The sequence below is a fragment of the Delphinapterus leucas genome, chromosome 1 (genome assembly GCF_059928025.1).
Source record: "Delphinapterus leucas isolate spDelLeu-1000000601 "Yukka" chromosome 1, BTC_Dleu_Yukka2, whole genome shotgun sequence".
Lineage (NCBI taxonomy): Eukaryota > Metazoa > Chordata > Mammalia > Artiodactyla > Monodontidae > Delphinapterus > Delphinapterus leucas.
The window spans coordinates 167,863,762-167,888,766 of NC_143129.1; the positions used below are offsets into that span (position 1 = coordinate 167,863,762).

General features: G+C 42.3%; 1 protein-coding gene across 1 annotated transcript in view; it reads left to right on the forward strand.

The window, feature by feature from the left end:
* Positions 1 to 15,727, forward strand: part of SRSF4 (serine and arginine rich splicing factor 4) — a 25,878-nt gene extending 10,151 nt beyond the window's left edge. Inside the window, exons 2-6 of the mRNA XM_022551710.3 lie at positions 5,827 to 5,969; positions 6,852 to 6,964; positions 9,930 to 10,144; positions 13,923 to 14,012; positions 14,272 to 15,727. Of these exons, the coding sequence (XP_022407418.1) occupies positions 5,827 to 5,969; positions 6,852 to 6,964; positions 9,930 to 10,144; positions 13,923 to 14,012; positions 14,272 to 15,061 (1,351 nt within the window). The 3' untranslated portion in view covers positions 15,062 to 15,727. The remainder of the gene's footprint in view (positions 1 to 5,826; positions 5,970 to 6,851; positions 6,965 to 9,929; positions 10,145 to 13,922; positions 14,013 to 14,271) is intronic.
* Positions 15,728 to 25,005: the final 9,278 nt, after the last annotated feature.

Here is a 25,005-nt window from a genome sequence, read left to right on the forward strand (position 1 = left end):
CATAATCAAATGAGAGGATAAGCACAAACGAAAAAGAACAAGGCTTGAAAGGTCAACAAAACATTATCATGTAAAACATAAAATTGAGTAGAAGTGCTAATGCTAAAGACAGTGCTAAAATGCTTAGAGTCCGGCAAGTTTCTGAGACTTCATGAAAGAGAATTCTCAAGTCTATGGAAGATGGTTGCTGTGATTCACCTTGCATAATCAAGGCATTCCAGGTTTAGAGAATGGCATCAACAAAGATCTTTAGGAGTCAGTATAGACCTCTGAGCAAAAGAATGATAAAGCAGCAGACTTTCCCCACTACATTTAAAGAGACAAGTTGACTAAGTAAAAATAGCCATATTCTTGAACGAAGGAAGGTGATCACACAGGAAGAGACCGCCCTGGGGGCCCAGCAGAAAGAGCACACTGTAAAACTAGACAGTGCACTAAGTGGGCAACCAGAGAAGAACAGCCAAAGGCAATGACAGTGTTTTTAGGAGTGAATCAGGTGGTCAGGGGACCGAGAAGAGAGGAATCATGAGGTAGGTTTTCTTCTTTGAAGGTGGGGAAAGATCAAGTGCAGACTGAGCTGTGGCCAACGTTTGCAGACCAGGAATCCACACTAGCTCTAAGCAAAGAGCCCTTGGTGTGCGGGAACTGCCAGTTTGCCGACGCGAAAAGAGCCCCAGACTGGGTACTGGTGAGCCCTGAAGCCGCACCCCAGCTCTGCCACTCAGTGAGCACGGGTAAGTCATCCACCTTCCACGGGTGGCCGTGATGGCCCTCCCTCCTGAGGCCAAAGAGAGGGAGGCCGGAATGCCCAGAGCAGCCTCCTTCCTGTCTCAGGATCAAAAGGATCTCAGGAACCCACTTCGTGTGGTAGGAGCTCCTAGTGGTGGGTTATAAACAACCCTCGGTTACTGGGATAGTCAAATTGCAACCATAATCCGTGACTCAGAGCAGTGAATGTGATATTGGTTAATTCTACTTGGAGGGCCTGACCACTGCTTCCCTGGAATTTTGCAGACCTTTGGAATCGGGGGCACTTACATGGTTGTCACTCACAAGCATTCTCTGAGTTGGCCTCACCTGAGCACTAGAGAGTTGGTTGCAGAAGTGTCTTTCTGCAGTTTACCAAGCACTTTATGCAGAGAGCGAGAACTTCCATTTTTTATTACTATCCTGTTAGTGTGCCCTAACTTTTTTCACCTCATAACACAAGCTGGCTGAAGCCTAGGATCAACACTGAGTGCTTTGAAAGAGAGCTGTTTGATTCCTGTTCACTGAATGCCGTTTCTTTCAGGGTAGATTTAAGGGCTCTGCCCTTAAAGTACATTGCTGTTGACCCTAGTTTCAGGGTTCAAGCCACCCCATGGGTTAACTTCAACAGATGAAAATTTTTCCTTGGCTACAGCAACATCCCTAATCCTGACCAGCCATGGAGAGGTTCGGTTCTTGCAAGGAAAATGAGTGAATGTGGGAATGGCTCACCACATTGGGAAAACAAAACTCACATCCTGCTGATGGTTGGCTGAGGACTGTCATGTCCACATACAAAGAAAAGCATGTGGCACAGTTTTAGGACAAAGGTGAGCAGAGATCCACCGTGGAAAGGGGCAAATTTTTCTTATAGAGAGAACATCCAAGGCGTGCCCCGGCGGTAAGCAGTACTGGCGGGTGACAGCAGGCACACGCATGGAGGCTTGCTTTCCCTCGCTCCTCGTCCCCACGCCCCGTCAGTCAGCTGGTGGTGTGCACCCCCTTAGTCATGCCCTGTTCAGTGAAGATGTTTGGAAGACGGAGATGGCCCTAAGCCATTTCTGGAGGGGTGAGATAGACTCCCCAGCCTCTTTAGTAGGACATACAGCGTGGTATTTGGGACCATTGGTGTAGGTTATTAGATCAAGGGAAGACTATTCAGCAACAACACAACCTCAGGTGGTAATTTTTCTTGGGTGAAAAAGTGTGATTAACATTTTGAAAATTGAAGTCTTGGAGTACTTTAGTTTTAAAAACATGTCATTCCAGTTCTAGAATTTCAGAGTTCTGACTGATAGTCTGAGCAGTACATCAGCTGTTGAATGAGGAAGACCAGCACAATTGGCAGTGGTATAAGAATGGACTAAAGTTTAGAACAGCCCACGTAATTCAACGTGGCTTTTGTTTGTGGTATCCAGAATACCTACCTATAGTTGGTAAGAATCATGGTGCCCACTTTTCTTAGAAAATGGCAGTAATTCCTCGGCCATCATTTTTTGACTAAATTTGTTGGGATTAAATGCGATCTAGAGGAAAAGAGTGGGAAAAGGCAATCGCAGAGAAACATTCAAGAAAGGAGTTTTTCTTTTAATTGAAAAAATTTACATTTAATAGGCCATGCTTTTTGTTCTTTCACATAGGTGTAGAGAGAAAGGTTGAAAGATACAACATCTGGGAGTCAAGCCAGAGGAGGCATATTGGTGGGGTTTTGGTTTGGTTTGGTTTTTGTCAGTCCCTACCTTAGAGGGATTTATTAATTTGTCGTAGATTCATTCTCCTGAATTCCTTCATCTTCTTCATTCTCATACTAGAATTACTGAAAGATGGTTGTTTTTAATAGAGAAGAGGAGGGGTGTCTGCAGCTAGAATTGAGAAATTTATCTGCTGGGTTATGTTTGTAAGGCTTATCTACAGGTCACACCAGAGATATGTCTACATAAATACACACATGCCAAAACATAGTGTGTGCACACATGAATGCGTGTATTTTATATCCCTCCTTTGACAAATGATTCAAAAGGAGAGTACTTTTTGGGAGAGGAGATTAAAGCACAAAGGGATGTTAAGATCGATTTAGAAAGATTCTCCCATGTTACCAGGAAGAGCTTTGCTTTCTTAAAGGCACTAGAATTTAATTCAGAGACAGTTAAACTATTTAAATAAAACTAAAATTTCATCCCATTGTTAAGCCAGAGGAAGACTAATTTTCATTTTAACTGTCATACTTTTGATGTTAGGAGAAACCTCAGAGATACGTAGTATAGCTCCCTCATTTCACGGATAAACTAGGATCCAGAGAAATAAAATGATTTAAATGTGCTTTTCAGAGTTGGTTTATTGCAGAACCAGGACTAGAACCCAGGCCAGTTCCTGCTGCTCCAGTTTTAGGTAGAGTTCTGGAGTCATGCCACAGGCTTTGAATGTCAGCTTTGCTGTTTTATTATGCACATTGTTTAATGCGATGTGCCTCAGTTTCCTCATCTGTAAAACAGATAACAGTACCTGGCTCTTGGGTATTGTGATTATTAAATAAGATAACATTGTTTAGTACATAGAGATTACTTAATAAATATTAAGTACCATTTTATTGTTGCTATCTAGTCTTCCTGCCTTAATTGGGGAACCCATTCACTCCACTTACTTACCAATTACTCCAGTTACTTACCGAGTGAAGTAATTCTTGCAGTAAAACTGATCTAAATAAACAGTGATGTGGTAGAAACGACCACACACTGATCTGGTCTTTACTTTGCTCTCAGAACAGGAATCCTGTCAGGTATGGTTTATGGTGCAGGAGTATATTTGGTTTAGTCTTCCAGGCCCACCCAGCATGTCAGTGACAGAGGGAAGTGACAGTCAGGTTCCTGATTTAATCCTTGGACTGGATTTTGACACTAAAATGTTCCAAATAGATTTTGTGGCTTTTCACAGAGTAGTAGCCAAGATTTTTCTGTGAAATAAATTTGATCTTAAGTCAGCTGTTTTAATAAGTTACTAGGATATCCCCAAAATGTGGCTAAGTAACTTGCTTGTTGAGGAAAATGGGGTGTTCTGTGACTTCTTTATTTAATCCTCGGGAGTCAGCGTTGTCCTTATGACATCACATCAGATGAGTTAGGGGCACTGAATGGTGCCAAGGCAGTGTGAACTCTTAGAGGGGCATGGAGGCCATTTTATCATGCCCATGTTGGATGTTTTCTCTCATCCCTCTATACTTGGTATCTGGGCAGGTGGACAAAGCAGACCTGTAACCAATCTTGACAACTAAATTAAGGAAGGTACTCTTGGGGGCAGGAGGTATTTTATGATCTATTTAGGAATAAACCAAAGCAGAAAGTAGTTAGATTTGATTTTTTTATTAGCTCTTTTTTATTTATTTTGTCTCTAAAAATGATAGTATAGCTTTCCTGATGACTCACTCTATTTAGGAAAGAAAAAAGTACCTGCAATATATTTTATCTATTAAAGATTTTTAATGATCATAAAGCACTTTTTAACATAGGAAGGTATTGATTTGGAGAGGCTTTACTTTGCCAAATATGACAATCATGGTCAAAATCATTCTTATTACGCTGCTCGGCAATTCCAGCTTACGGAAGTGTGAAACCATGTTTTAAAGATTTCATAACCCATAAGTTGAGCCAGGTGTCTTCTGAATTGTGTTATTGCAGAACATTTCCCATTAAACACTGGGTGTTTCTGTGTTTCTTTTCTTTAATGGAGTTGAGATTCAGTGCCTCTTAAAGTTTGAATGCCACTCATAGACATTTCAGCATAAAGAACCCTCCAAAGTTTTTAGCTGTACATTGTCACCTTGAGAGACTCTTGTTTGCTAGAAACTCTTTAATCTTTAGCAAAGGAGGAATTCCTCAATTCTGAGTTCTCTCACTTAACATGTTGCTGAGTACAGCATTACATGCTAAAGAAACCGGAATAATTTTGGTCAGGCTGGATAAGCTTCTGGCAAGTCTTGTAACCTGTTTTTAGTTCCAGTAGGTGTAAACCCAGAGGGAAACGGTAGTCAGTATCTGCCTATATACATAGCTCTGTTAGAGTTTAAAGATGCTGCTTGTAACTTGTATGATTAAGATGGCTTTAGTTTGTAGGTATAGGCAGTGCTCACAAAGCTAGACTTTTCACAGCCACATCAGAGCAAACTAAAAGTTTCTTGATAACAGTTGATAGGGCGTTTGTTTAACCTTGCTTATAAATATCTTACAAATTTTGCCTTTTAGTTTTATAATTTGTACTCTTCAGCAGGCATTAATAGGATTGGGGTAGGGGGTTGTTTTCTTTTGGATATATGTTAAACCACCAAACCTGTTTGCTGGGAAATTCCTAGCACTACTGTGTAAAAGAAGTTTGCACAGTTTGTTTATAGATTTTAGAGAATTCCAGCCTACCTAAAACCTCATGGAAATGAATTTGGAATATCATGAGGAAGAGAATAGCTCCAGATTTTTTTCACTGGTAGTTTCTAGAATAGTTAATGCACTTGTGACTTATTTGTTTAGGTAGAGAAACGGGAACTTTAAAAAAAATTTTTTCTTTCACTGAGGAGAGTCAAGGTACTGTGATTTTTTTTTTTTTTTTAACCTGGTTTGTTATTCCAAACATGATTTAACAGTTAAGACACAGTGCCTAAATGTAGGTCTAATTGTTCTCTAAGATACCACTTTGGGGCTAAAGCTAAAAAAAAAAATGAGTTTTTATGTGACTTGAAAGAGCAAATATTCAATCTTGTAGAATTATGTATTTTAATACCTTATACCAAGTATCCCTGTGGAGGTCTTTGCAGTTGCCACCAGCTACCTGGGGAACAGAAGAAGTGGTCTCTGTATATTTAGCCAGCCTCCTATTAGAAAGACAGGAGTCAGCCTTCAAAAGTCTCCCTGCCCTCTTGCAGTGCCTGTGGGCACAAAGCTGAGTGGTGTCTGCTAAAGGGAAGAGAAAGCTGGTCCGTAGTTTGCAAAACCCACCTAACCTGTGCTAAGCATGAACCTCATTGCTTTCTCTTTAATGTTAGTGGAGCTGGGTGTCAGAAGGGTGCCAGCCAGGACTTTGTTTGCTTTCTTCTAGATACGGGTTTGTGGAGTTTGATGATCTGCGAGACGCAGATGATGCGGTTTATGAGCTGAATGGCAAAGACCTTTGTGGTGAGCGAGTAATTGTTGAGCATGCCCGCGGCCCGCGACGGGATGGCAGTTACGGTTCTGGACGCAGTAAGCATTTAAAGGGCATTTGTATCAGTGACATGCCTCTGTTATTAAATGTTAATCTTTAAAGTAGTTAATTAATTAATGTTACATTGAAATGTATTGATATTTAAGCCATTTGTTTTATAAAATGTATGTATCTTTTTAAATGTAAAATTGCAAATAAACATCTTTAATAATGTTTAATTGTAATTAAATTAATGACATAAATTTCTTGTTTTAACACTTTATAATTATGTTTAATGATGTGTGTTTGTGTTGTTGTTTTTTTTCTCTGTAATGCAATTGTTTAACATAGATTTAACAAAGACCTCAATGTTTTAATTAAAAGAATCCTTTGAGGCTAAGATGACTGCCTGTTCCATTTGCTGACCTTGGGTTACCTTTCCATGCGTGGCTCTTTGAACCATTGTGGCCCTTGGCTGACCAAAAACAGGAAGCCATGTGACGACCGCAACCTTTCCCCATTAGACCTGGGTGGTGAGGATCCCAAGGGTTAGACACAGATGAGATTAAACTGAAATAGGTGCCTGAAAATCTTTTTTTCGTATAAAATGTTCACAGAAACTTTAATCACTGTGAGTAACACCAGTAACTGATTTAGTAATTTGGTTATTGTTAAATTGTTGATAGTTTTTAATTTATGCATGTTAATTTTAAATATAAATATTAATGAATATACATACTTACAACTTTGTAAATTAAATTAAATTTTCATGTTAGCTGATTGCTCCTTTTTAAATCTAGATTAGAATTAAGGGTGGGGGTAGAGTTAAAATATATACTCTTTGGGGTGGGGGTAGATGGTATATTTAAGGGGAATATGTGCTGTATCATTTTTTCTTTTTCCTCCACTGAAGTAATCTCATCTATTTGAACCTTCCAAAGGTGGATATGGTTATAGAAGAAGTGGCCGAGATAAATATGGCCCTCCTACCCGCACAGAATACAGACTTATTGTGGAGAATTTGTCAAGTCGGTGCAGCTGGCAAGACCTAAAGGTTTGGGCCCTGTTAACCTTCTGGGTTACAGTTGGGCAGGAGTTAAAGTTGAGTTAAGGAAAGAGGTTATTTTATGCAGGCCCAGGCACACAGAGAAAACTTTCCCAAAGCATTTGGAGATTTTCCAATTAAAGTTTCCATAGGAACACAAAAGACACTGGAATCTCACTGCTACTGTATGTTATGGGGCCAGCATGCTAAGGACAACCTATGTTCTGTGAAATTTTCCTCTGTAGAGAGTGTTACAGAGAGGTAACAATGTAGTTTCTCCCTAATAAAGGAAAAACGGCAGCCGGCAGTTTCCTGCAGTATTAGTTGTAATATGCAAGTTTGTGTCAGCTTCCATTGTAGAGCCGCATTGGTGAAAATGACTATCTGACCCATGTTCTTTTCTAAGATTTGTTTTTCATTGAATATTTGTCCTGAAAGAGTTTTAATGTCAAAAAGTACAGTCCTGTGGTGTACTGGCCATGCAGTGTACTGATCACAGCTCGTTTTTTGAAAATGGTGTTGGTTTTTAATCTCAAAAGAGAAAAACCTTATTGAGCGTGCCTTAACCTGGATGGTCTTAGGAGGGCAAATGTAAAGGTTGCTCAGAGTTTCCTATCTCACTTCTCATTTTAAGTCCATCATTAAACAAGTCATCTCTAGCAAAATGAGTGAGTATGTTTAGGTTCAGCAAAAAGTAGTAACTTATCAAAGCACTTTTACATCTTTTTTTTTTCTTTTTTTTTTACATCTTTATTGGAGTATAATTGCTTTACAATGGTGTGTTAGTTTCTGCTTTATAACAAAGTGAATCTTTTTTCTTTTTTTCATGTGCTCTCAACAGTCCTTAGCGAACAAAGATAAGATCCAGAAAACGTTAATTCGCACAGTTGGTCGTAGCAGAAGAGCTGAGACTAAAACATATGCTGGTATTTTTTCTAGTACACTGTGTTGGTTGTCAGTATTACAGCAGGCCCTTACTGAGTGTCTGCCAACAGGGCTGTCCTCTGAAGGAGTGACTCCAGTATTCTGAGAGTTAGGATTGAACATTCTGGGTAGAAACTAGAGAGGCTTTCAAACTTGGGGTTAAAATGGAGCCTAGCCAGCCTCCTCAGTTGGTTTTATACTTCTGTGTGTTTGGCAGTTTCCCTCTCAGCAAAGGAGAGGAGTCGAGCCAATTTCCCAGGAAGTCAAGGGAGCCTTCAGAGCAGGACTTTGGAGCTCACCTGCCTGGGTGGAATCCCAGCTCTGCCACTTATCAGTTATTTTACTCCAGCAACTTACTTTCCTCTTGCACTTCATATTCCTCAACTATAAAATGGGAGAAATACTCATTTCTACTCAGAGTTATTGTGAGAAATGAATGCATTTTTATATAAAAAGCCTAGAATGGTTCCAGGCACAAATGCTAGCTATTAATCACAGAAATGCAAAAATAAAACTAATGTAGGGTGGTATATTGTTAGTTTTTTAAAATGTATAAATTCATAATACCCAGTGGTGGTGTTGAGTTGAAATTTATAGAGTAGTGGCATTGAGAATTGGTCGTTTTACCCACGGTGCGGGTGTTGCTAAGAATTTAGGTCCAGAAGTCTGGCTGCTTATGTTCAGACCCCAGCTCCTTCACTTACTACCTGAACGACCTTGAGCAGTTTGCTTAATATCTCTTGTATTTCACTTCCCTGTAAAATAGGGATAATGATTGTATCTACCTCATGTGGCTGTAAATAGGACTAAGTTAATTAAATCCTACCTATCATCCAGTGAACATTCGATATGTTATCAGCTATTATTATTAATTTGGAAGTATGGCAATATCTCAACTTGCCCAGGACAGTCCCAGGTGTGGCATAACTTAATAGCATCTTCCTTTACTCTTAGATGTATCCCAGTTTGGATGATAAATTATATGGGCTCCCTGCCTTTTTCCCAGAGCCCCCATTCCTTCAAATAATTCAGCTGAAGTAAAGAAATTTTTGCATGAAGACGGTCATTGCTAGATTATGAATAACGGCCAAGGACTGTATATAAAACGCAGAAGTCCCAGCAATTGGGAAATCCTCAGAAAAAGTATTGGACACACTAATTATGAAGAATGTAATGTATGTTAAGACATGTAAACATTTTATGATGCAGTGAGCAGAGGAATAGTATCAAATGGCATATAGTCAGTGTTTGTAACTTTGCAAAATAGGGAGAGGAAAGCAGTAACAAAAATGCACTGCTGTTGAATATTCATGTATTCATTCCACAACTGTTCATTATTGAGTATATATTATATACAAACAAACATGGGGAAATTGGCCACAAGACCCCAGATTTCATTTCCTGTTTAAACACTAATCACATCTTCTCTTATTTATATATCACTTCAGTATTTATCTGTCATGTTAGTTGTATTCTCTCATTGGGTTATATTAAGTCCTCAAAGAGAATGAGGAAAGAGGCTTACAGTGGTGAAGGGACATGGGTGGTCATTCCACTTCAAAGCCAGAGCTGGAAAATATTGTTCTGTCATCTTTTTGTCTTTTGTAATCCATTTTTGAATTTGTTTACCTTTTACCTTAGATATTTATCCACAGCTATACATGTTTTCAATAAGAATTTATGATGAAATGCAAAAGACCTGAGTTAAATGTAGTAAGTAACTTGAGCTTCTAAAGCTTCTATAAACAAAGAACTTGCCACTATAAAATTTGGGAAATGATAGTTAACTAAAAAATTTTATATTCAAACAAAACTATTTAAAGAAACAGTTAAATTATTTATTTATTATCTCTACTACCCACCTAATGCCTAACACTTCAGAGAACCTCAGTAAATGGTCGATGTGTAGCTGGAAGTACTTAAGAGTCAACTTCATTCTGAGGAAAGCTAGCATTTCTTCCTAAAGGAAAGGGAAAACTTTCATTATGATGATGTTAGATATTTTCACAAAATGTGTCTTAACCTGTTGGGGGATTTTGTTTTTCTTCAGGATTATATGCGTCAGGCGGGAGAAGTGACCTATGCAGATGCTCACAAGGGACGCAAAAATGAAGGGGTGATTGAATTTGTGTCTTACTCTGATATGAAAAGAGCTTTGGAAAAGTTAGATGGAACTGAAGTCAATGGCAGAAAAATCAGATTAGTTGAAGACAAGCCTGGTTCTAGACGACGCCGGTCCTACTCCAGGAGCCGGAGTCACTCAAGGTACTACTGATGTGTCGGCGCTTGCTGTAAATTCATTAATGAGCACATAGATAATCCATTTTCATTCTTCTGTTGAAGTCTCAGTACCATGGTGCCGTCTGGTCCACTTACTCAGAACTTTGAACTGAACATTTATTTGTAAAACTCTTGAACTCTTTTGTCATGAGTACAAATAGAAGTAAAGTCCTTTTTCTGACGCAGGTATCAGTGACCTTCTCTCACGTTTCTTCTTGGGTCCCCTAAATCACACCATTACTGGGGGTGAACATGACAGCTCACCCCTTGTTACTCTCCCAGATACTCCAGCTACTCAGGAGTGGAGACTTTGTCTTATTTGGTGGCTGTTTTGCAGATGGGCCAGGCATGTGTGAACAAGACACACATGCTCCGTGCCCTCATGAAACTCAATCTAGTGGAGAAGACGGGCATTGAGCAAATAATTACCATTGTGATAAGTATGTCAGAGGGAAAGTACGTGGCCCAACTCGTCCAGAGAGCTGGCAGAGGCTTCCCTAAGGACATGTCATAGAAGCTGAGACCTAAAGGATGAGTTGGACATGGTGGGCAGAGAGGGGGGATAGTGCCTTTTTAGCAGAGAGCGCAGCATATTCTGAAGGCCCTGTTGTGGGGAAGGAGGAAGCAGAGGAGCGTGGCTTGAGATGAGGCAAAGAAGAGCGAGATCCTGCTGAGCCACAGGCCAGGTTAAGGGTTTAAGAGTAGCGGGAAGTCATTAGTCAAAGCTTTTCAGGTTTTGTTGTTTTGTTGTTTAACTCTTTATTATGGAAAACAATACATAAAGCATTAGAGAAAATATGAACCTTGAGTCCCCTTACACTTATCACCCATCCAGCTTCAGTATCTTTTATTTTGCCAGTCTTGTTTCATCACCCCCTCCTGCTTCATTGTTTGAAGGCAAATCTAGACATCCTGTCATTCTGCCTATAAAGTGGGTACCTCTAACCTTTTATTTTATAAATTTATTTATTTACTTTATAAATTGATTGATTGATTTTTGGCTGCATTGGGTCTTCGTTGCTGTGCCTGGGCTTTCTTTAGTCGTATCATACAGGGGTTATTCTTCATTGCGGTGCACGGGCTTCTCATTTCGGTGGCTTCTCCTGTTGCGGAGCACGGGCTCTAGGCGCATGGCCTTCAGTAGTTGAAGCATGCGGGCTCAGTAGTTGTGGCTCGTGGGCTCTAGAGCGCGGGCTCAGCAGCTGTGGTACACAGGCTTAGTTGCTCCGCGGCATGTGGGAATCTTCCCACACCAGGGCTCGAACCCGTGTTCCTTGCATTGGCAGGTGGATTCTTAACCACTGCGCCACCAGGGAAGCCCTAACCTTTTAAATAAAATCATGAGGCCATACCACAGCAACACATCTGTATTCAACTTTCCCCAATTGCCTCAAATATGTATGTATTTTTGTTGTTGGTTTGTTCATATTAGAATCCCAACTAGGCGTACACATTGCAATCAGATGACATGTGTCTTAATTCTCCTTTTAATCATGGCTGCATCCTCCTTCACCCTCTTTTTATTTTCCATCCATTTAGTTGTGGAAGAAACGGTTTTCTGTTTTGAAGATTTTTCCATAGTTGAGATTTTGCAGATTGTGCTCTTCTGGTGATGTCTAACACATCCCTTTATCCTGTCCCTCATATTTCCTATAAAGTCATAGTTAGGTCTTGGCGGGCATTTAGAGTAAGGCCAGTATTTTAGCAGGTCCTTTATACTTCCTGTTGCAGCACTTGTGTGGTGTCTGGATGTCCCACTTTGAATGATGATAACATGCATCCATGTGAGCCGTCCATTATACAGTTCTGCACCAGCATTCCACCCAATAGTGGAATTATTAACATCTGCTGATAATCATTACCTCGAGCCATTCAGCTGTGGTTGTAACATTCTGACTGTCTAGTTTTCTGTTCTTTGTGCATTTAAAGGCTGTAGTTCTATGAAGGATGATTTCCCTCTTCCACCCTTTTGCTACCACCCTAAAATAAATTTTTTATAAGAAGTGGAAAATAAAAATTGATACCTTTATTTACCAATTTCCAGTATATTGAATGTGCCCAGCAACACCCAAAGGTGGTGGTGAGGTTGCTTGTTTAGTATTATTTTGAATGAGTTCTTGGATCTTTGCATATTTAATGTTTGGTCCATTGCAGTCAATTTGTTTTTGCTCAGATTGTTCTGTCTTTGGTCATTGGGAGCCCTTCAGGTTGGCTTCTCTGTCTTTTGGTTTTGTTTGATTTTTCTGTGACTGTGCTTTACTAAATACTTCCCCCAATTTTTTATTGCAGCATTTTCAAACATAAAATGTTGAAAGAATAGTTCATAAACACTCATATGCTCTCCTTATAGCTTCAGCAGTTACTAAAATTCTGCCTGTCTCTCTGTATATTTATAGACACGCCCTATACATAAATAAATGTAGCATTTGAAGGGAGGTTGTGGAGAGTGACACTTCACCCCCAAATACTTCAGCGTGTATCTCCAAGAATGCGGATAAGCACAATTGTGTCTTCCAGCCTAAGAACATTAACAGTGATCCCGTAAAGTCATCTAGTGTCCAGGCTGTATTCAGATTTCCCCAGTTGTTCATGGCTGTCCTTAGAGCTGTGTTTTCTCCTGGCCAGGATCCATCCAGTCATGTATTGCAAGGGGTTATTGGGTCTCTTCAGTCTGAAGCAGTCCCCCGCCTCATCCCCCCACCCCACCCCATGACAATTACTTTTCTTAGCTTTTTTTTTTTTTTTAAATACTGTCCCACATTCTGAATTTATGTTTCCTCTTTGTATTGTTGTACTTTATCCCCTGAGCTTCTATAAACTGGAAGTTAGGTCTAGAGAGGTGTGATTGAGACACAGATTAAACATTCTGAGCAAGAGTTCTTTCATAGATGATAGTGCCCAGGAATCTTTGAAAGTCTCTTTCCATCATGATGAGAGGTTCCGTCTTTGCCTTTCCTGCCCTGCACCTGGAATTGGTCATTTTCCCCAAGGGTTGCTTTTGGAAGGAAACGCCAGAGTCCACAGTCTCGGCTTATTAGAGACTCTTTAATCTTGGAGGGTACAGTTGACCCTTGAACAAGCGGGGTTGGGGTGCCAGCCCTTCACATCCACAGTGCCCACACCTGTGGATTCAGCCAGCCACAGATCGTGAGGTACTGTAGTGCGTATCTATTGAAAAACCCCGTGTGTAAGTGGCCCCGGGCAGTTCAGACCCATGTTGTTCAAGAGTCAGCTGTATTTTTAAAACAGCTCTCTGGTCTCAGTTGAATAAATAAGTGAAGGGCAAAAGTGTATGCAGGAAGACTGGTTAGGGGGCTGCTGCGGAACCAGGGAGAGTGGTGGTGGCTTGCTGGGGGGCAGCCGAGGTGGATGAACTGGAGAAGGTTGAGAGGAGATTCAGCAGTGCAGAAGAGGCTGAGGCAGAGAGGGGAGTCGAGGGTGGCTGTGGCTCCTCGTGTGAGGAACTGGTGAATAACAGCGGCATCGGTGGGAATAAGGAAGGAACCCAGCAAAAAGAACGGGTCTGGGAGGCAGTGGGCTCAGGAATGGAGGCACTACGAGTTTCAGGCAGGCCATCCAGGTGGAGTGTTTGCGGGTGACTGGATCTCTGGGCCCAGAGCACAGGAGAGAGTTCTCTTTCACCTTTGTGCCTGGACACAGCCAGGGCCATGCATATTTTTTGATAGAAAGGATGTCTGAATTGACTCTTTTCAGCCAGCGTTTTGTCAGCAAGTATTAAAAACAAAAAAACTTTCTCTCCTAGATCTCGCTCTCGAAGCAGACATTCTCGTAAGAGCAGAAGCCGAAGTGGCAGCAGCAAAAGCAGTCATTCTAAGAGTAGATCCCGATCCAGGTAGGTCTTCCTGGTATTCACGCAGGGCCCACGTGTACCGTTTCCCACTTTGGTGTTAATGGTGTTCCCAGTCTTCCCTCACCCAGGATTCCCAGCTCTGGACTGGAGTCTCGGGGGTTCAGAAAGCAGTCCTTGGCCAGCACAAGCCGGGCTTTGTATTGTGGGGCACAGCTCCACACATAGCTTTAGTCTGTTCTTCTCATGAGCAGCCTGAAAGTACGAAGCCACATGCGGCTTCGCCATCCCCGTGTCTCCCCAGGTCAGGCTCCCGTTCCCGGAGCAAGAGCCGCAGCCGCAGCCAGAGCCGCAGCCGCAGCAAGAAGGACAAGAGCCGGAGCCCCAGCAAGGACCAGAGCCGCAGCCGCAGCCGCAGCGCCGACAAGCGCCGCAGCAAGAGCAAGGACCAGGCCGAGGAGAAGGTCCAGAACAGCGACAGCACCGGCAAGTCCAAGAGCCGCAGCCCCAGCAGGCAGAAAAGCAAGAGCAAAAGCAGAAGCCGCAGTCAGGAGAGGGGCGCGCAGGAGAAGCGGGGCAGCGTGAGCAGGAGCCGGAGCCAGGAGAAGAGCCTGCGCAAGAGCCGCAGCCGCAGCCAAGGAGGCAGCCGCAGCCGCAGCCGCAGCAAAAGCAAGGACAAGAGGAAGGGGAGGAAGAGGAGCAGGGGGGAGAGCCGCAGCCGCAGCCGCAGCCACAGCCGCAGGAAGCGAGGCGGCAAGCGAGACAGCAAGTCGGGCAGCAGCAAGAAGAAGAAGAAGGAAGACGCCGACCGCTCCCAGTCCAGATCGCGATCCCGCTCGGGCTCGAAGGAGCGGGAACACGCCAAGTCTGAGTCTGGCCAGAGGGAAGGCCGAGGGGAGAGTGAGGATGCTGGCACCAATCAGGAGACCCGGTCCAGGTCGAGGTCCAATTCCAAATCAAAACCAAACCTCCCATCAGAATCACGCTCCAGATCAAAGTCCGCGTCAAAAACCCGATCCCGGTCCAAGTCTAGATCCAGGTCTGCGTCCAGATCGCGCTCCCGGTCTAGATCTAGGTCCCACTCAAGGTCCTAACTGGCTACGACCACAGCTGGAACTACCCGAGAAGTCTTTTGTACATGTTTGGTAGCCGTAGCACAAGTGATTGAAGTAGAACATATGTCACTGCTGTACATTTTTAACTCCCCTAATGGTGTGTCTACAATTGTTAAGTCTAAGCGCTTCCTCTCCGTAAAGCCTCCTGGCGTCAGGCCTTCCTGCTTGACTGAAAGCAGTCTTCTCTTTGAAAACCCCCTTTACTCATGGCCCACAGTAGAATATCCAAAATGCCTTGGCTTTGAGGCCTGGCCTTTCCTACAGGGAGCTCAGTACCTGGATGTCTTTAAGGCTGGAATGATGACATAGGTAGGTATGGTGAGTTCAACTATTTTGCCCTTGAATTGATGCCCTTTGATGTATGCCATTTAGTGAAAGTGCTAAGTCTTAAGTTTCCTCCCACTTTGGTTTCATATTTTTGGACTTAACAAAGTTGTGAATAGCACAGTCGAGGAAAATTGATACCTGCAGTAACCCATAGGAAATAAACTGTAGAGTTCCATATTCTGGTATTGTGATTATATTGTTTTATATTAAAAAAGAAAAGAAAAGAATTTTTTTTAATTTTATTTTTCCCCGTCTTGCAAAGTATAGTGACCCCTGTTTCCATTAAATTTGAATAAAGACTATTTTTGCTTGACAAAATTTCATGGTGCTTGAATTGATGTTGCATTTCCTGATCTATCTTGCTATCTTTTTCTTAGCATAAAAAGTTCATGGTATAATGGCTGTTTTGTTCCTTGAGCTCACCCATGGGTAGGTAGCCAACACTTTTCCTGAAGGATTTTTCTCACCCAACAGAAAAAAGTCGAGTTTCTTAGGGGTTTATAAATCCTTCCTATCAAGACTCCTATGGCCAAGCTGATAAGTGAATCAATTTGGCAACTCGAGCATCACCAGATGAGCTCTTCATGAACAGAGTTCTTTCTTCTGTGCTGATTGTTGAATGTCTTGCCATGATGAATCTGAAGTGTAGGATACCTCATCGCCTTAGAATTTGGATTAATCAATCAAAACCAGGAAGAAAATCCATTCAGGATTACCCTTGTCCCACTCACTGTCTGCGTTACTTGTCTGACCTGTCTCTATAGGAGGTTCCAGAGATAGATAGAGTGGTTCTGATCTGGTCTCCACCGTTGAGGGGCTGTAGAGAGGCATCGATCAGAGCAGGAGGGAAGCTGGAGGGCCTGTGTGGCAGGCTGTGACAAGCTTGGGAGGAGAGAGAGCCCCTTTCTTTCCAGACTGCTGCCTGTGGACGTACTGGGGGCTGTTCCTAGATTTAAAATGCTGTCCTGTTGCCTTCTATGGACCATACCCTGTACAACATGCTGGGAAGACACAGTCAGTGTTTCTTGCCCTCCTGGAGTTTGTGATCTGGTTGCAAATGATAAACACCACTGGGGTAAAGTGGGCATTCAGAGAAGGGAGTTGGAACTTCATCTGGGTTTAGAGACATCTCGGAGAAGACAACACTTAGGCTGACCCTTTGGAGATGTTGGGGTGGGAGGCCTTCCTGTTGAAAGAAACATCTGCGGAGCAAAGCCACGGAGCTGGGAAAGCACCGGGCATGGGCGCTCAAGGAACGTTGACTTTGATAATAATAGGGAATGAGAAGCAAGTTTGGCCAAGTGGATCACGTTAGAGGACTTTAAATACTAGGAGGAGGAATTTGGCCCTTGAGTTACGGAGAAGATACTTGAATAGAGGATCGGGTTGTAGAGCTGTGCTGTGGAAGGTGGACTGACGGTAAGTGATGTGAGAGATCGGATGCAGGGAGACCAGCAGTAAGTGCAGGTGCTCTGGGGCCTGAACAGAGGCAGTAACAGGAGGGAACAAGAAAGATCAGCAGGTGACCTGGGCAAAGGAACTGTCAGAGGTGATCAAGATGGTGACACCTTTCTGAGGAATGGGGAAGATGAGGGAGAGGGGGTTCAGTTGGGGAAACTTGGCATTTAAGGAACAGACAGAAGCCAGACCAAGAAACCTCACTTCACCTCCCTGGAGCTTTCCCTGCGTTCTTGTGTCATGGTGATAAGGTGATAACGCCAACCAGTAGAATTCCCACGGCCTCAGATTTAGGTTGGTCTCCAGTAGGTGACGAGAATTCAACATTCCCTAATTTTATCCCTGTAAGGATGGGAACGTTTCTTGGTTTTGTTTTTGTTTTTTCCAAGTTTAAAATTTTTTCAGCCTTTCTTTTTTTTTTTAAGCCTTTTTTTTTTTTTTTTTTCTTTTTAATCTTGGTTGTGCCACGTGGCTTTGCAGGGGTCTCAGTTCCCCAACCAGGGATTGAACCTGGGCCACGTCAGTGAAAGTGCCAAATCCTAACCACTAGGCCACCGGGGAACTCCCTTAAGCCTAGTTTTTAAAAATTCACCTTAATTTCACACAACTTTATTTTCCCAAATTCTCTTCCAAGCATTGTTCCTATTCATTCATATTTTAGACAATTGTGTTTACATAATTTAATAAACTTTGTCAATATCACAAGCATTGGAAAGTTCTCATTAAATGTTTAAGGCACATTAATTCTAACTGATGAACTTATTAGCACACGTCATCCCTAAGTATAATGGTATAGAAGTTCCATGTGTACATAGAATGCATTTGCAGTCATTTTTTTCCCAGCAATTTTAAAATTCATTTATATTTACTTAAATTCTGAGTGAAAAGAGATGAAAACTCAACTGTTGAGTTCCAAACATGTACCAGGGATTAGAACTTTCAGAATCATTTTGCATCTTGTTCTCAGCACCACCCTGGGATCAGTATTGTTAGGCTCAGTCACAGATGAAGAGACTCCGGCGTGACGTCCACCCACCCCCAACAGCGTTAGGTTAACATTAGTGCCTTCTGTGGGCCAAGCAATGTTCTAAGGCACTGAGAATAGAATATGAACAAGACAGGGAAGGCCCCCCTTCTCAAGAAACGTACATTGCTTTTAAGACTGGAATCGTAGGGCTTGGCCCATGATGGTCTCAGTACTGAGTGTCTTCTGTGGGCCAGTCAGTGTTCACTGTCTTTGGCAAATCACTGCAAACAGACTCTCCTGCCACCCCTTAGAAAAAGTTTTCTAAATGCAGCTTGTTCTTGACTGCATTGTTTCCCCATGACAACAAATTGAGCCGAGGGTAGCAGTAACGTTTGAGACTAAAGTTGGGTAATGCCTGTCTCTCCCCTCCCACCCACCCGTGGTCCAGTGGAAGAAAGATCTTGGGAAGCTGAAAGAGGAAGACCCTAAGTTTGATTAATTCACCTACCAGCATCTATGAGCTAGGTGTTTTAAAGTGAACTATGTAATAATGCACATAAAAGCTGAAGACAAAAGTTCAGGGAAGAGAAGGGGTTCGCCCAAAGTAGCACATTAGTGCGAAAATGCATCTCTAGATTTCTCTTTCTTTTTGTAAATTTTTATCATTTGTGATACAGTTACAAGAAGACATTTGCTTGAAGTCGCAACAGCCAGGATTTGAGCTCAGGTTCAAGTCGAGCAGGGTTTCTACAAGAATCTGCTTTCCTTAAAAATTTCTAAGTTGCTGCAGGACAATGCCACTAGCCCACTGCTGTGATTAAATTTTAATTGCTTTGTCATTTCATCAGTACTCAAAGGCCTGCCAGGGAGTGCCCACTTGGCCAAGCCCAGGTCATCATCCCAGATTCTAGATGCCAAAGAGTGATGAGAAGGAGGATGGCTCATTTTAGCTTCTACAGTGGGAAACAGTGCATTAATGCCCACAAAAATGCACTCAATAAGGAATTTCCCCCAAAATAGGAAGCAGCCAAAGAAATACAAATTCCCACTATAATTCAACAGGATGCTCAAAATTCACAAGTACCCTTCTTTCCATACTTAACCTTCCTCACCTCCCTCCCAAAAAGAGTGAAAGACAAAGTAGGAACAGAAAACAAGGTAACAGAAAACAGTAACAAATGTAGATAAACTACATCGGTAATCACTTCAAATGTCAATGTTCTAAATAAAAGACTGGCTGTTGGTGGATTTAAAAACGAGACCCAACTATATGTTATCTTTATATTTAAAATGGGTTTCTTGGGAATTCCCTGGCAGTCCAGTGGTTAGGACTTGGCACTTTCACTGCAAGGGCCCGGGTTCAATCCCTGATTGGGAAACGAAGATCCCACAAGCTGCGCAGTGTGGCCAAAAAAAAAAAAAGGTGGTGGGGGTGGGGGGGAGGGTTCTTGCAGACATAGTAAAAGTAAAGGTATAGAGGAAGATATCATGGTAACACTAATCAAAAGAAAGCTGGAGTAGCTACATTTCAGACAAAGCAGACCTAAGAGCAAGGAAAATTATCAAGGATAAAGAAAGGCACTACATAATGATAAAGAGGTCAGTTCTCCAAGAAGATATGACTAACGTGTATGCACCTAACAACAAAGTATCGAATATATGAGGCAAAAACAGAACTGTGAGGAGAAAGAGACAAATCCCCTTTACAGTTGAAGACTTCAATATCTCTCTCAGCAACCGACAGGTCCAGCAGGCAGAAAAATCAGGAAGGCCATCGTTGAACTGAATGGTGCCATCAAGACTGGATCTCATTGACCGTGCTAACATCATGCTAAGTATGCTCTCAGACTACAATGGAGTTAATCTAGAAAAATCAACAGAAAGATAGCTGGAAAATCCCAAAGTACTTGGAGATTAAACAACACACTTCTAAATGACACATGGATCAAAGAAGTCTCAAGAGAAATATTTTTGAGCTAAATGAGACTATAACTTATCAAAATTTGTGGGATGCAGCAAAAGCAGTCCTTAGAGGGAAATTTATAGCATTAAATGCATCTATTAGAAAAGAAGAGCTGAAATCAATAATCTAAACTTCTGCTTCAGGGAACTAGAAAAAGCAAAATTAAGTCTAAAGTAAGCAGAGGAAAGAAAAATTAGAGCAGAAATCAATGAAATTAAAAGCAGGAAATCAACAGGAAACAAAAAGGTAAAGCAGGAAACAAAATCAACAAAACCGGGCTTCCCTGGTGGTGCAGTGGTCGGGGGTCTGCCTGCCGATGCAGGGGACGTGGGTTCGTGCCCTGGTCTGGGAGGATCCCGCGTGCCACAGAGCGGCTGGGCCCGTGAGCCACGGCCACTGGGGCTGCACATCCGGAGCCTGTGCTCTGCAGCGGGAGAGGCCACAACAGTGAGAGGCCCGTGTGCCGCAACAACAACAACAAAAATCAACAAAACCAAAAGCTGAGTCTTTGAGAAAGCTGATAAAACTTCTACCTAGGCTAACCAATAAAAAAAGAAGACACAATTACGAATATCAGAAACACGGATTTGATCAGCTCGAGATGGGGGAGTAGGAGGACATGGAGCTCACCTCTCCCCGCGAACACATCAAATAAATATCTACATGTGGAACAATTCTCACTGAAAACTGACCAGAGAACTCCTATACAACCGAAGTTGTAAGAAAGATTTCTATGTAACCAGGTAGGACAGACAGAAGGCATAGGGTCAGGACCTCCAGCCCTCGGAGGGATCTGAAAGGAAGAGAAGTCCACAAGGGTGGACCCTCATCCTGGGGAGAAAGCAGGCTGAGTCACAGACTGGATAGCCCAGTCTGGAGTCCTACAGGGAGGAGACAAGCCCCCTTGGCTACTGGGAGGACTGCAAGGACAGAAGGGCTAGGGAAGCCTAGACTCTACTCGTGAGGAGTGCATGGGTGCTGGCTTGCCAGCAGTCAGAACAGACAGACTCTGCACTGGCAGCTGCCACCTTGCCACATTCCCCAATCCAAGCAGGGCAAACACCCCAGCCCTGCTCACTCCACACCACAGCTTGGTGCACGATCTGAGCCAGCTGGGCCGTGGGAAAGGATGCAGAGACAGCTTGGGGGCCTGGGGTGTGGTCTGGGTGGGATGACATAGGCCACAGTCAGTGCTTATTCCTGTGACAGCACCACAGGAGACACTGCAACCAGCATGCCACATTCAGTCTCCCAACCTAGTGAACCCAGCTCACTCCACACCAGAGCTTGGTGCTGGATCCAGGGCAGACAGGTCCTGGGAAAGGACCGCCACAGAGGCAACCGAGCTCTCTGGCAGCAGCATGAACACCTTGATTCCTACAACCACAGTGCCCTGACTGCCAGCCTAGCTAACACTCCGGCCCTGCCCACTCCACGCCACAGCCTTGCACAGGGGAAGGAAAGGGCAGCAACAGCCATGGAGCAGAGAGGAAGTCCTGCCTCTCACCCTGCACAGGCTTTAGATCCTCCAACACCAACCACACCCCCTATCAGCCAGCAAACCTGAGGAAAGACGTGGCTGGCATCCATATCAAAACCAGCCCTCGGGGCTTCCCTGGTGGCACAGTGGTTGAGAGTCTGCCTGCCAATGCAGTGGACACGGGTTCGTGCCCCGGTCTGGGAGGATCCCACATGCCGCAGAGTGGCTGGGCCTGTGAGCCATGGCCGCTGAGCCTGCGCGTCTGGAGCCTGTGCTCCGCAACGGGAGAGGCCACAACAGTGAGAGCCCCATGTACCGCAAAAAAAAAAAACAAAAAACAAAAAAACCCAGCCCTTGCACCAAAGATATTGGACACACACAGTCCACACAGGGACATTCCCACACAAAAACACCCCTTCAAGACCACACTAGATATCTTGTTTCTCCTAAATTCACGGAGACAGAGAAAGTTAAGTAAAAGAAAAGGCAAAAGAACTATTCCCAATTAAAAGAACAAAAGAAATACCCTGAAAGAACAAACAGTGGAATAAAGCTCACCAGTCTACTAGACCCTGAGTTCAAAAAGGTGGTAATAAAAGTGTTAACTGAATGAAGAAAGATTATTGATATCAATGCAGAGCACTGTATCAAGGAACTAGAACTACAAAGATGAACCAATCAAAACAGATAATTCAATTTCTGAGATAAAAAGCAATCTAGAAGTAATGAATAGCCAACTAAATGACAAAGAAAAATAAATATGTGACCTGGAAGATAGAATAAGAGAAATCACCCAATCAAAACAGCAGACAGAAAGAGAAATGGGGAAAACTAAATGAAAGCAACATACAAGATCTATGGAATAATAGAAAACATGCCAACCTATGCATAATAGGGGTTCTAGAAGAAGAGAGAGAAAAGGGGATCAAAAATGTATTTGAAGAAATTATGGCTGAAAACTTCCCAAACCTAAAGAAGGAAACAGATATCCAGGTACAGGAAGCAGGGAGGGTCCCAAACAACATGAACCCAAACAGTCCCACACCAAGACATATAATTAAAATGGCAAAAGTTAAAGAGAGAATTCTAAAGGCAGCAAGAGAAAAAGAGTCATTTACAAAGGAACCCTCATAAGGCTATCATCTGATTTCTCTGCAGAAATTTTGAAGGCAAGAAGGGAGGGGCATGATATATTTAAGTCCTAAAAGGGAAAAGCCTGCAATCTAGGATACTCAGCAAGATTATCATTTAGAATAGAAGGAGAGAAAGAATTTCTCAGACAAGCAAAATCTAAAAGAACTCAGCAATACTAAACCTACCCTAAAAGAAATATTGAAGGGTCTTCTCTAGATGGAAAAGAAGCAAGAATCTGTAGGAAAAATCCCAATAGGGAAGGCAAATATATAGTAAGGATTGAAGATCACTTAATAAGCCAGTATGTAGATTAAAAAAAAAATTATAAAACTTCAATAAAAGTAAAAATATAAGTATGAAGATGTAAAAATAGGACATCAAAGATCACAAAATGTGGAGGATGGGAATTAAACATGTATATCTTTTAGAATATGTTTGATCTTGAATGACTATCAGTTTAAAGCAAGTAGACATAGTTATGCATCAACACACATGAACCCCATGGTAATCACAAATCAAAAACAAATAATAGATTCACAAAAACCAAAAAGAAAGGAAGTCAAGCATACTACAAAAGAAAATCATCAACCCACAAAAGGAAAAAAAAAAAAGGAAGAAATGAACAAAGAAGAACTACAAAAACAACTGAAAAACAAGGAAATAAAATGGCAATAAGTACATACATATCAATAATACTTCAAAGGTCAATGGACTAAATGCTCCTATCAAAAGACATAGAGTGGCTGATTGGATTTAAAAGAAAGAAAAAAAAAACTCAAGAACCTGCAATATGTTGCCTGTGAGACACTCACTTCAGGGCAAAAGACACACAGGACTGAAAGTGAGGAGATGGAAAAAGACATTTTATGCAAATGGAAATGACAAGAAAGTGGAGGTAGCAACACTCAGACAAAATATACTTTTTTTTGGTGGGGGGGGTACACAGGTCTTTCACTGTTGTGGCCTCTCCCATTGCGGAGCACAGGCTCCAGACGCGCAGGCTCAGCGGCCATGGCTCACGGGCCCAGCCGCTCTGCGGCATGTGGGATCCTCCCAGACCGGGGCACGAACCCGTGTCCACTGCATTGGCAGGCGGACTCTCAACCACTGCGCCACCAGGGAAGCCCCAAAATATACTTTTAAAAAGGGCCATACTGAAAGACAAAGAAGGGCACTATATTATGATAAAGGGATCAATACGAGAAGAGTATATTACACTCATTAACATATACACTCCAGATATAGCAGCACCTAAATATATAAAGCAAATACTAACAGACATATAGGGAGAAATTGACAATAATGCAATAATAGTAGGAGATTTTAATACCCCACTGACATCAATGGACAAGTCATCCAGACAAAAAATCAACAAGGCAACAGAGATCTTAAATGACACAACAGACCAGTTGGACTTAACTGACATCTACAGGACACTACATCCAAAAAAGCAGAATACACATTCTTTTCAAGCATGCATGGAACATTCTCTAGACTAGACCACATACTAGGTCACAAAACAATCCTCAACAAACTTAAGAAGATAGAAATTATATCAAGCATCTTTTCCAACCACAATGGTATGTAATTAGAAATCAACTACAGAAAGAAAAAACTGGGAAAAGAACAATGTGCTACTTTTAAAAACCAGTGGGTCAATGATAAAAACAAAGAAGAAATCATAAAATGCCTCAGAACAAATGAAAATGAAAACACAACTTTACAAAATCTATGGGATGCAACAAAAGCAGTTCCAAGAGGGAAGCTCATACCAATACAGGCCTTCCTCAAGAAACAAGAAAAATCTCAAATAAACAACCTAACCTACCACCTAAAAGAATCAGAAAAAGAAGAACAAGCAAAGCCCAAAGTCAGCAGAAGAAACGGAATAATAAAAATCAGAGAGAGGACTTCCCTGGTGTCACAGTGGTTAAGAATCCACCTGCCAATGCAGGGGACACAGGTTCAATCCCTGGTCCGGGAAGATCCCACATGCCATGGACCAACTAAGTCCATGCACCATAACTACTGAGCCTGCGCTCTAGAGCCCATAAGCCAAACTACTGAGCTCTCATGCCACAACTACTGAAGCCTGTGCACCTAGAGCCTGTGCTCCGCAACAAGAGAAGGAGCCACAATGAGAAGCCCGCTCACCACAACGAAGACTAGCCCCCACTCGCTGCAACTAGAGAAAGCCCGCATGCAGCAATGAAGACCCAACACAGCCAAAAATAGATAAATAAATATTTTTAAAAATTAAAAATCAGAGAGAAAATAAATAAAAGAGAGATTAAAGAATAGAAAATATCAATAAAACCAAGAGCTGGTTTTTTGAAAAAATAAACAAATCTCTAGCCAGATTCACCAATAAGAAAAGAGAAAGGAGAAATAACAACTGATACCACAGAAATACAAAAAAATCATAAGTGAATACTAGGAACAGGTATATGCCAACAAATTTGACAACCTAGAAGAAATGGACAAATTTCTAGAAACATACAGTCTGCCAAGACTGAGTCAAGAAGAAACAGACAATTTGAACTGACCAATCACTAGAAGTGAAATAGAATCTCAATAAAAATACTCCTTGCAAA